The following is a 13155-nucleotide window of genomic DNA, read 5'->3' as shown; positions in this document are numbered from 1 at the left end:
TAATTTGTGCTGTAACTAGCATCAAAAATACTACCAAATACCAGCGATAGCAATGCTTACCTTACACCTATAAGTAGTGCTATCAACATTGAACAAATAGGATCTGCTATCATTAGACCATAGTTCTGCATCAGTATAGCAGATATGATTACACCAATACTTCCAAGTGTGTCTGCAACAATGTGTAGAAATACACCTGTAAGAGATTAATTGATATCGTTACAACTTGATATTCTTGAAGCTAATAGAGCACGTCAAAGACAGTTTACGGAAAAGAGTTGCAAGAAACACATAACGTGATTTATGCTTGTTAAACTGTGGTCAGATTTTGGTCAAACACACAGAAAGTGATGACAAGATTTCAACACATTTGTAGAATACAGAGCATTTGAAGAATTTACATTCTTTCCTGCACTTAGCTGTAAGGGGTATTTGATGGCATGGATGTCAAGTTAAGCAGTGATTAACAGATGTAGCTAATTTTTTTTCATTCAATACCCACCTACACTACAGCAAAGAAACTCATGTTCCCTGATGCCTACAGACAATAAGTACTGTAGAAGACAGAAAGACCATTAACAGAAACAGCTCTGTCAAGCTTTGAAAGCTGCTAATGTTTTATTGACAATATCTTGTAGAAGTTATTTGGCAAAGAAATCCAAGACAAATAATTTTGAGAATTAAACAATACTGCAGAAATTAACAACTTCACTCTTATTTTGAAGAGTAACACACTACCTTAAAAGACAAAGAAAGCACTTTGCAGCTAGACAAATTTAGCCTTTGGAGCTCTCTGCTGGCAATGACAGGAACAGTCACTCAAAAACAGCTTTTGAATACAATTCTCCTGAGTCAGATAATCCCTCCTCACAAAAACAACACAGCACATCAGCTCCTTAGTGATTTTTCCAAGTCTACATTTGTACTGGGTCTGGCTGGGATGGAGTTTGGTTTTCTTCATCAGCCTCCCTCATGCTGTGCTGTGACTAAAATTGTGTTGATAACTCACCAAGGTTGTAGCTACTGCCAAACAGTGCTTGCACAGCATCAAGCCCTTCTGTTTTTCACTCTGCAAGTAGGCTCGCGTGGGCAAGATGCTGGGAGGGTCCGTAGCCAGGACAGCTGACCCAAACTGACCAGAGGGATATTCCACACCATATAACATCGAGCTCACCAATACAACCAGGGTGTTGTCTTTCCAAAATAGCTGTTGCTCAGAGACTTCCTGGGCATTCATCTGCTGGTGGGAGGTGGTGTTTGTCTCTGCATCACTGGTGGTTTTTTTTTTTGGTTAGTTGGGGTTTTTGGTTGGTTGTTTTGGGGTTTTTTTCCTTTTTTTTTTTCCCCCCTTCAGTTACTAAACTGTCTTTATCTCAATCCAAGAGCGATTCTCGCTTTTACTCTTCTAATTCTCTTCCCTGTCCCACTGCAGCAGTGAGCAAGCAGGTGCTGGGTGCTTAGTGCTGACCAGAGGCAACCCACTACAGTACTGAAAAATTAAAATATAATTATATGAAATTGAGTCTTTTTACTTTACTATGCTTCAATTACAACGTGCCTTTCATGAAAAAACTGACTTCCAAATATGTTCTACTGAAGCTCTGAGTTTACATAGACATAATACAGTATATTGCAAATTCTCAGAGGCTGAAAATGTTCCTTTTCAAAGACTACAAACAAGCCAGAAAATCATCCAAAACCAGAAAACAGTATGTGCATTTGGGTATGCCAAATAATTACTACCTCTCACATTACATAATTTTCTCCAACTTCTGAACACTTCAAAAAAAAAAAATTAATCAAAGCTCAAAACTGTCATAAATTATCAGTAATTTATTTACACTGATGCTTAGGAGATCATGGACTTCATCGCTTCAAGGAATTTAGACTGAATTATCATCTTGTCTAAACCAACTGTAACAGCTTGATGAAATGCAAGTTTTAAGCTCAGGTACCCTTTAACAATTATAAAAATCTGCATTTCTCAAATGATTTCTCTCTTAATAATAAAGGGGTTTTCACTTTCCAGAGCATACACTGCAATTAGGCTCCTTAGGTTTCTGCTTTTAACCACGCTCCTAGATTTTTGTTATTTCATTTTTCAGCATCAGTAACAGAAGCTGATTCCCAGCATTCGGGGTCTCCTTTTTAAATTGTGTTGACCCTGCCTTACATTCAGACTTCAGTGAATGTCTCAGCCCCTAGCAATGCATAGGATACAGCAGGTGGAAGAGGACTTCATAAAATAGGTCCTCTAAAAAAAATGTAGCATTTACACAGAGGTACCCTTTAAAACAGATGGGTTACAAACAGTCACAGGCAGGCAGACAACGATAAAGCTAATAAACCACTATACTTATTACAATCATACCTTGTAAAATCTGTTTGCTGGATCCAGCCATCCCTTCAAGAGAATGGTCATCTGTGAAGACAATCATTGGCATATTAACCTACACAAAGGCTCTCTCTAGTGGTATACTCTATTACAGTCTTCCCTGCTGAAATTTCTTGAACAGACAAGCTGCTCATAATGACTAACTTTTACTCTAGCTATTGTTTTTTAATGCAGCAATTCACTTGAAAGTCTTAAAACACATATTTTTTAAAAGAAGATACCATTTTACACAATAGATTTTATATATGTATATATAAAAGTTTTTTAATAAAAACCTGAGAAACGAGACCTTTCTAGTATTTAGAAAAATAAGGCCCTCTCAAGAATACAAGCTGTACACACAAGCAAGAAGAGTAAAGTCAAATAAACTTGCTCCAGCAATATTTCACTTATGCATTTATACTTAATGTAAAACAACAAGGACAAGACTTGGAGAAGGTAGAAGCAAGCCTAAAAAATCATGTCATTCAAGCAGATTAATGCCTCTGTGAAACACATCAGAAAGATATTTGAAGAAAAACTTGTTAAAGGATATCAAATGACTTCTAGTGAAGATATATAATAATTTACGCAAAAGATGATTTGAATATCAAATTGCACAAAACAAACAGCTGTATTTGTTGTGTGGAGCATTGGGAGACCAAGGAAGAGGCAGGAGGGGGGGAACTCCCGCTTCCCAACCAAACTCCAGAACACTTGGAAAACAAGCACCAATTTTCTACTAAAAATAGCAAGGAAGAGACAAGTATTTTTATACTCTTTGTCACCTCCTGCTTGCAAGTCACCACACTATTCCCTGCTCTGAACGTGCACATTTTCAGTCACATCAGATTCTAGTTTCTGGCTTAGGCAGGAAGGATTGATAACCCTGCATTACACTAATTTGCATCGTTTCAAATAGGATCAGTCTCTCCTCCCCTAGTGAATGCTACTGATCACATTTTGCATGGATGTCTCTTCACAGATGGTTTACCTTTCTAGAAAAGAGTTAAGCATAGGTAAGATACCAAATATCTGTTTCATAACCAGATTACAGCTACACAAGATGGAGAAAATCTTATACTTGAGATCACAAACTAAGTATGACATAGCATCTCCTAAATACCCAAAGTAAAATTGTTTGTTCACCTTTCCTAATGTCTTCACCTGTAAAATTCTTCAAATGGAGAACACTAGCAAAGCAGCTCAACTTTGTCTATTGATTTTAATAAAAAATGGAAACAGAGCACTTCATAACTAATTTCACTATACTGCTACTGCATACATCTGTTTTATCTTCTGCCAACACACAAATTACTGTGAACACTAACAAAATGTAGGTGAAACAGCATTTACCAAAATGGGCCACAAAAAGATGGAGGAGGCACAGCGTATCACACATTTAGCGAAACTACTTCCATGTAGACTTGCAACAAGCTGCCAGCCCCCCTTTTTTTTTCCCTTCAGTAAATCATTAACAGCAAATTTAAATTGAGTCAAGGTCGTCTGACATGAACTAAGTACTTACCATGACAATAATCCTGACCATGAGAGTGCCCATGGCTATGGCCATGGCCATGATCATGACCGTGTCCATGGCCATGTTTATGTTCATGGCTGTGACCATGACCTCCATGACTGTGTCCGTGGCTGAGACCACCATTAAATAGAGAATGGCTGTGTTCATGCCCTATAAACAAATATCACCATCAGAGTATTGAATAAAAGTATGCATACATTTCTTTCTAAGTGACTTGAAACCTATTCATCTTTTAGGTCATCTTAAGGTATGGCTCTAAATAAGTTAAGAAAATTAACCCAAGCTGTTTGTCATCTAAATCGACACTGTGCAGCTGTATAAAATATATACCTGATTTGAGAAGTCAAGAAGTGCTTTTATACATTCCCACTTCTGAGACAAGTTGTGCTACACTTTTAGTAAAACTTGAAAAATGTACAGTTAATTAGATAAAAGCTATTAAAAAGCACTTTTAAAAGAAACCAGAAATTGACTATTGTTCACATAAAATTCAAGCTTGAATTGCTGCCTAAAGAGCAAAAACTATTTTCTTCCACCATTCTATATGAGTTTACATGTTAAGCTGAAAGAGATACCAACTAGCTTTGCAGAAAAAAAAACCTCAAACAACTAAATGTTTACCATATAAACAAATTCTTCATTTAAATTCAAAAGACACTAAGTTGAGATGCACCTGAAGCTGAACCATCCCATACTTAAAATTTGCTTCAGATACTGCTTTGTTAATTTTCCAGCCAAGACCTCACTTAACATCAGCTTAATTTTGTCCAAAAGACCCTCTGCAAGTCTTTTCCAATAAGGTGCAGAAGAGTGCATGCACCAGAAAGCAGATTCTGGAGTTCTGGGTCTTCCAGCTAAAGGATATTAACATGAGAAGTATGGTACTGACATACTAGAGATAGTGATAAAACATAAAAGTCAATATTGCAGCAAGTCACATACACATTTGGCTAGGATTGCCACTAAAAAGACATTAAAATTTAATACTGACGTTCTCATTGGAGGATTATAAGGTCCTAGAACACAGGGTTCCAAGAAAGGAAACAGTACTGAAAATTATAGACATCCTACCAGAGCCATGTGAATGCCCATGACCTCCATGTTGAAAAACAAATATTCCTATAAGATTTACAATGAATCCTAGTATAGAAACAGGAAGAAGTCTCTCATGATGCACATCAGGAGGCTCAAGTGCTCTCTAAAAAAATCAACAAAAACCAAGAAAAAAATATAGAGTTTTACAATCTCTTTACATTATTAAAAGGCACTGAAAAAAACTGCTTAGGTACAGGAGCATTCTCATACAAACAGGCATATATAAAGACCTAATAAAAAATTGCTCAGGACTTTCGGGTTTTGGGATAGTACATAGACTAATTCTTACTCTCTGAAGTTTTATTATTAAAGCTATGAAAGTATAGTAGAATATTCTGATAGTCTAGCTAACTGTTATGATAAGATTTCATTATGCTGTGGGATGTGGCTTAACATTATATGAAAACATTCACATTTGTTGCAGTATGTGGATTGCCCAGGTCAGCCAAACAGCTTCCAAGAGTCTGGAATGCCACTTCTCCTTAGAAGGGTGGGGAAATCAGGGAATGAAATGAAGACTAAGAACAAATTGTGGCATTTTTTAAAACTTCTAAAATCGAGATTGGTTTTTTTTCACCATTTTTTACTCTAGTTTTTTAGCAAGTTTTTTTTTTTTTTCCCAATGAGACCTTACAGGCCTAACACAATTTGCATCTGAAGAGTGTAAATGACTATTGGTGGGGGATAGAAACATCCACCTTCTGTCCACAGGGATGAAAGGTACAGGCAATAGCAAGACAGTGAAACTTTTAGCAGATGTTAAACTTTGAAGTGACAGAGAGAAATGGAGTCACTGTCACAAGCAAAGGGAATACTCAGCGCAGGAGTTAAGACCAGCAGGAAAAGAATAATGTTGCATCATTACCCTTAACCCTTCCAGTAGGAGTTTTTCTTTTTCCTACTAATTTTTCTTGCTGTTTCGAGATTTGGAGTGAAGTTTTCCCAAGCTTTTAGGCAATTTCAGCCCAGTTTTTACTTATTTTGAAGTATTTACAGGCTTATCTTCATGGAGGATAGGTTCCTGAAAGCTCTTCTCAGTTTTGTATTAATTAAAAAAACCCCACTGGAACATATTCTGAACTAGAAGTCTAAAGAAATTCATAGTGCATCTGATATCATAAAGTAAAAGCATTAATGCAAGCTGATCAGAATCAGTTATCAATTTTTCTGTTAATCCTACCTCACTTCAGTGCAGACACCCTTGACATCTAAATTTTAATCTTGACATTATCACCTGAACCATCTTGAAAAAAATTCAAGAAAAGTGCCCTTGTAAATGTTAAAGCTATTACTACTTGCCATTTATATCAGACTTCAAGACTTGGAAGATAATGCTCTTTCTTTAATGAGTTAGTCCAACTTCTTCACAGAATGCATTTCCATTTCTTATTACAACTTATCTTCTCTGAATGACTAGTTTTGGCTTTCTCTCTTGGCCCCATTTGTCCTCTAACAATGAGAAGCAAAGATCTACCTATGACGTACTTAACTGGCTAATAAAAAGGACAGAGTAAATCTCACAGAATCTTCATACACAATCAAAATAAACAGTTTAAGAAGCTAGTACCAATACACTGAAAAATCTGGGTTTCTGTGTCACAAAACAGCAATTTCAGATGGCCCTATCCTCAATTCAAATCACAGATTTTTAACCAATTATGAACATAATCAAATTCAATAATTTTATCAATATTAAATATGCTCTACAAATAGAAATGCAACAATTGATAGTGCAACTGACTTCATAACATACCTCAACACCTTCAGAAAAAATAAAGAATGCTGTAAAGATGAGGAATAAACCGTTTACAAAACCAGCAAGTACTTCTGCCCGAACATACCTGCAAGAAACAAAAAAGCAATAGCAGATATTACCACCTCCCTTTAAATGTTGAAAATTAAAACTGGAACTTAGAGACTGGAGTACAATCTTCTAGTTCTCAAACAGTTGTATTCCACAGGGATTTGCCAAATGGAAGATGCAGTATATAAACTACAGCTAAGTATATGAAAATCACTGCATTGTATTTTGACAGCAATTACCTGATCTAGATCAGCCATTACCTGTTCTATATGAAATAAAACTTTCAATATGTCAAAATCTTCCCATTTAAGATCATCTCTACTGAAAGTTATGGTATAAACATATATTTGGAAGCCAAGATAAGCACATGAGATGTAATCAAAGTCTGCTGATGCAAAGTTCTGTTTGATGTCAAACAGCCATACATGAATTTGCTTCCCCTCTAACAGGGGGATTTTCAGTAAAAGTTTTAAGTAGAAATTAATTATTTCAGCTACTACAGTTTTTAAAGAAAAACCAGCCAGGTCAGAATAACATGTAATTCCAATATAGCAAACATCAGACTTAATAAACTGTGGCTGTTCTCTAAGAAATGGAACACCAGCTGTTTAAATGTAGAGCAGTAATTAATACAGAACCTGCTTTCATTGCAATTAGTTCGTCACACAATCAATTCCTCCTAAGTTGATTTCTAGGCACACTGGAGTTTCCACCTTAATTAAACAGTGCTTTAGGTTTCAAACTACATGATCCATGCTTAGGCAAGACAGCTGAAACTAAACGCTGACATTCAGGTCAGTAATGCTATGGGGAATGGAGCAACCCGCGTTACAGCTCATTTGCTGTTAATTAATCAGTATTACCAATTAATAATATTGTATCACCAGCATTATTTTACAGGGCACAACTGCAATGTGCAGTGGAACCAAGTGCCCTTGAAACAGAAGCAGCTGTATCCGTGAAAGGCGGTACACAGTGACATACTTCAGCCTTCAGGATCTGGGCTAACGGTAGCCACAGCTGCTGAATCCTGCTGGTCGTAAGAAGCATGGCTTATAATCTCAGGTGCAGCATCACTGTGACTTAGCTCCCTTCAGTTGTTAACTTTCTGCAAAGGCGGCACAGGGCTTCTCAGACCAGCAGCCTGAGACTCCCTGCAACCCACCTCGCTGCACTGCAAGGACAAACCCACGATGCGGCTGCTCTCACTTCACTGGTGCCACGAAAACATGACAATATGAAACTTTTTTCCACGATGATCACAGAGATCACAGAGATCTCAGAAGTAATAAACCTGCTCCCCAAAAGCAATGCCTTCACGGTTTTACTATTTTGGGGGGAACATTAACTTAAAGGTTTTCATAACTCACCTTAAAAACCCACACTTTCAACATAGCTTTTCCATGTTCTGCAAGAAAAGGTTTTGTTCATACAGTGAAAAATTACCACCTAGACATTTAGTAAAATACAGTAAGGCAACAGCCTGAAGTTTCTTACCCATATGAGAAGGCATCGTTTGACCTCCATTTTGAAATAACTGAAGCTGCTAATCCAGCCAATAGAGCAGTACAGTCAAAAAACATATGAAAGGAATCTGATATTAGACCTAAACTGGAAAAGAACAGGGAAAAAAAATATGTTATGTTCCATATGCTAAATGTTGAGTATGAAAAAAACCAGAATTTAAACATTTACACATTAGCAGAATACACCATGGTTCTAAGCTTTCAGACATGGTTTTGCTAGCACCAAGGAGAAACCAACACCAGATCACCAATACAAGTATGATGACAAAACTGCTCTTGTCAACTTTGGAAAGGCACTTGGCAAAAAATCCTCCTAGCATATGATTTTGGTGGTAGTGCAGAGTGGTTTCACTGACACAATCCAAAGCCCCTGGAGCAGATATACCCAGAGCTGCATCTCTCACCAACATAATTCCAGTGGCAGGTATTTGTTCTTATATTTTGATTTATAGTTTGACTATATGACCAAATTCAGCTAGGGAAGTGTATACACACAAGTTGCATGTAAAACTGACCCCACATAAGTTTGTAAAAGTAGTATTTCACATCTAGTTAAAAAACAAAATTGGGTTTAAAGATAAAGCTTTTTAAAGATAAGCTTTTGACTACCTATTATACGCAGTGCATATATAGGTTAACTAGTGCAGTGACACTAAAACTGTTCTGAAGGCTACCAATACCACCATAGTGATGGCACTAAGCACTTATGAAAGCAATATTCTCAAATCCATTTTCAAGCTTGATACTTTGGAAGAGTTTTCACACACAGGGAAAACTGATCTTTTCAGTGGTGCCCAGCGACAGGACAATGGGCAATGTGCACAAACTAGAACAAAGGAAAGTCCATCTAAACATGAGGAAAACCTTCTTTACTTTGAGGGTGCAGAGCACTGGAACAGGCTGCCCAGAGAGGTTGTGTGGTCTCCTTCTCTGGAGCTATTCAAAACCCACCTGCACACCATACTGTGTAACCTGCTCTGGGTGACCCTGCTCTGGCAGGGGCATTGGACTAGATGATCTCTGAAGGTTCCCTTCCAACCCCTACCATCCTGTGATTCTTTAATGTCTGCATTAATGAATCAAAAGCCCAATGAATCAATCCAAATAAAGTTTCATAAAAAGTTGACAAATGTATGCCCATGACAAAATCTTTTAGGCCTGTAAAGACTGAAGTCTTCCACTTATAATTTTAATTATGGCAAACATTCCAAGACTGTGAAGTCTACTTCAGAATACCCATTTTCCTCTCAAGCATCTTATTTCAGAACTAACATATCTTCAGATGAGAATTAGTCTTTGATGTTCATTCACACTGCAGCAACATGACACTTTCTACAAGTAGAACAGGCCAGAAAAATGGAGTTTCAGTACACAGGGAATTCTAAGATCATATTCTCTTTTGCCTGAAATAAAAGACAGCAAACAATATACTTAAGTACTTTTGACTACTACATACCTTTCCTAAATAGCAATCTTTTATGTCTACTTCACTTTTTATATTTTACCTAAGCAGAGGAGCCAGTCCCCGATGGCATTCCCAAAGCACTAGACCTGCATTCTGCTCAGTCTCCACATTCCCAATCGCAAACCTTCAGCCAGTGTTTTAGCCTAAATTATAAACAGCTATACAATTTATCCACGATGCACCTAGTGCTTCTCACTATAACAGACTATGATGAGAGAGGGGTAAGTAACTCACAGCAAAAAGCAAGGTTCCCAGAATCCCGATCTCTGCTGGAATCACACACATCCAAGGTTAATATACTGTGGTGAAACTACACTAAATCAAAGGAACAATAGTACTCCTGAGAGCATAGAGCTCTATCAACGACTTTAAAAAATAAAAGTATGGACAAGAGTGCTAATTTGCCATGGATGGCTGCTTTTTCATTTTGCTAAGTGTAAAGACAGCAGTTATTTGCTCCTTTTGCTGGTGATCACCATTACTCTTCTAGTTTGACTGGAATATGTCCACACAGAAATTAAAGCAAACAAATACTTGCTCCATCTGTGCTCCCAGCTGAATAGAATCAAGCAAATTCCAGTTCAAAAATTATAGTGATATTAGATCGATGACAAGCCACTGCCTGTAAACTTTATCAATCCTCTAATCTTTGCCTTACCAGCTACAAGGCACTGCCTTAGAAGACACACACTCCCCTTTGATCTAGAGGCTGAATGAAGAAGGGGCTGAAAGACCACTTCTTAAAAGGTTTATTTCAATGACCAGTGCACAACCACAATCTTGATAGACAAACCCAGGAAAAGTTTAGCACACTGTTTTACCCTATAGACTTCAAAGCAACTTAACTTAGTTCATGAGTTACCCAGTCAGTACAACCTGCATCAGTTTGGAAGCTGTATGTAAATTGGACCTAACACCACACACAACAGGTGCCACACATTACTAAATTACTAATCACAAACAGGTTCTGTAAGTCTGCAAGGAAGTATATGCATCCAAACACAAAAATTGCTTCATATTTGAAAAGACATTTGATACAGGGGTACTGATGAGCATTTGTTATTACAATTGTCCCAAAAGTTCCATTTTCCTAATCCTTTGGTTGTCTAAGAACAAGTATGTATGGCAACTCATTTCTTGGAAACAAAGAACAAAAAGCCAGGTACTAAGCTACGTGAGTTCAGAAAACAACTTACTTGGCAAACAAAAACTAAGGAGAATGTAAGAATAAAGAATTAAAAGAAAAAAAAAAGTTAAAATTGAAGACTTTTAGAACCTTGCCAACAAAAATTTGGGGGGCTGAAATCATGCATTCGATTTTGAAATAAGAATAACCGAGTCAAAGAACTCACAGCTCTCTGCTTCAATTTAAATGGATAAAGGTGCAGTTTTCAGAATCACAATTAAAAAGAAAACCCTTAGTCTGTGGAAGCCAAGGGAAGAATCACCTGAATAATCATGGCAGCCTGTTAGGCTTGCTGTCTTACACTCACTGGCATCATCAAGGGCACTAGAGAGAACAGCATACAAGATCATGCTTCTAACACCTGTGACATTAAGCACTGGCTGTACCCAAGGACGGGACACAGTGGAAGAAAGACATGCTCCAAGATGATACAGAACATCCCCTTTACAAACCTCCTGTTTCTGCATCTCTCACATGGAGAGCAAAAGCGCTGTGTTTTTCACACTCAATACATAATTTTCCCTATAGGCCTCCTTGATACGTGTTTGTTCTTCCAAGGCATGAACTGAGTGCTTTGACTGGAGGCATTCCTCTTTATATTCTCTGCTACTCCTCTCTACCAAAGAGATACTTGCCAAGATATTGTTTTGTTCTAGCCCAAAATCTAGGCTTAATATAAAGAACCTGAGTTTAGTGACTTGTAATATAAACAAGAGGGCCAACTAATAACTATTCAGCAAATCCCAACTCTTAATCTTTGTAATGAAGAGAATTAAGTAAAATTCTTCTCAATACCAGTAAGCCCAATTCTTCAGTAACAAATTTCTGGTGTCGCTTTAGTTTCTCATCTTAATTATCTCATATACAGGACTTTCTCTGGTATAAATTTCATTTCTGGTCACACTACCAAGAAAAACATTATGCTTAAAAGAAAGATATCAGAACAAACTCACATGAACATAAAGTTTTTAATATCTGAATCACTGAGAAAAATATTTGCATCTTCTGAGCTATTAAAAAACTATCCATACTTGAATAAACAGGCTATGCATACAATAATTCTCATACAATTGCAGAGTCAAAGTCAAATTGCAGAGTCAATTGCAACATCAAAGTCAAAACCAAGCACATCCAAGATGGTGTGCGCATTGCCAAGAGAGCCTGTGCCCAAGTGGCACTGTGTTCTCACTACAGCAACTGCTGAAATCAATGTTAAGGATTTTATAGCACTTTTTGAGAGATTCAGAGAAAAATGATAGATGCAACTGTTTCCATATCTGCATTGCTGCTTTCACTCAAGACTCTTGAATAAGAGTCCCAGTAATCTGAGTCCATACTACAGCTTTTGGTAAAGACAACTTAAAGTTCTGTATGGAAGGACACACTGCTGGGGCTAAATAACATTTCCATGCCTGTCCAGTTCAATCTGAAGCACTGACTGAGCAACTGAAATACCACCACCAAAACAACTCTACCAATAATGAAGCATGATGGAGATACTTCTACCATTGTCTGTTCTCTACCTGTACATGATACATCAGTACTAAAGTTACTTTGCATTTTTTCTTATATTTCACTACAGACTTTGCAGTTGCAATTTAGTCAGGTCCCTCCTGTTTTTCCCACCTTCGTGAATTTCTGTGCTACAATAAAGAACCACTTAGCTATACCAGGACACGTTAATTCCGGTTTCTCACTCGGCGACCAGGATGTTTGGTGCAGTGCTGGTTCTTGCCACCCGGCTACCACCCTACGAACGAAGCCGCAATTGTCAGACAAAGGATCTCGGTGGCAAGCGGCAGACACGAAGCGGCTACGACCCCCGGGTCCTGTAGCTCATGCCCCGGCCATTCTTCCTCCTCTGCCAGGAGCCTACCAACACCACTTCTCCATAATTCGCCCAGTCGCGCCCCCAGGCCGGAGCGCCTCCCCCCTGGGCCGCCGGGATCCGGCTGAGGGGATGGCGGAGCCGGTCGTTCCCGGTCGGGGGAAGCTCTCCAGCAGCCCCCAACGTCCTGCCGACCGGCCCCTCCGGTGAGCGGGCCAGGAGGCCAGGCCCGCCCGCACGGCCCCGGCCCCACCGAGAGGGAGACGTGGCACTAGCCGCGGCGGGAGGCGCCGCTTCCTGCGCGCCGGGGGCCGCTCCCGCCCGCCGGCCGCCCCGC

General features: G+C 38.5%; 1 protein-coding gene across 1 annotated transcript in view; it reads right to left on the bottom strand.

The window, feature by feature from the left end:
* The window catches only part of SLC30A7 (solute carrier family 30 (zinc transporter), member 7), a 30827-nt gene that overhangs the window by 16403 nt on the left and 1269 nt on the right, over window positions 1-13155 (bottom strand). Inside the window, exons 3-9 of the mRNA XM_014938966.1 lie at window positions 12661-12682; window positions 8311-8424; window positions 6763-6850; window positions 4986-5112; window positions 3903-4064; window positions 2372-2422; window positions 61-196 (exon numbers count right to left, since the gene is read on the bottom strand). Coding sequence (XP_014794452.1) covers window positions 61-196; window positions 2372-2422; window positions 3903-4064; window positions 4986-5112; window positions 6763-6850; window positions 8311-8424; window positions 12661-12682 — 700 coding nt within the window. The remainder of the gene's footprint in view (window positions 1-60; window positions 197-2371; window positions 2423-3902; window positions 4065-4985; window positions 5113-6762; window positions 6851-8310; window positions 8425-12660; window positions 12683-13155) is intronic.

The sequence above is a fragment of the Calidris pugnax genome, unplaced genomic scaffold (genome assembly GCF_001431845.1).
Source record: "Calidris pugnax isolate Ruff unplaced genomic scaffold, ASM143184v1 scaffold18, whole genome shotgun sequence".
Classification (NCBI taxonomy): Eukaryota; Metazoa; Chordata; class Aves; order Charadriiformes; family Scolopacidae; genus Calidris; species Calidris pugnax.
Note: the sequence above shows the minus strand (reverse complement) of the source record. Positions and strands in the feature narration are given on the sequence as shown.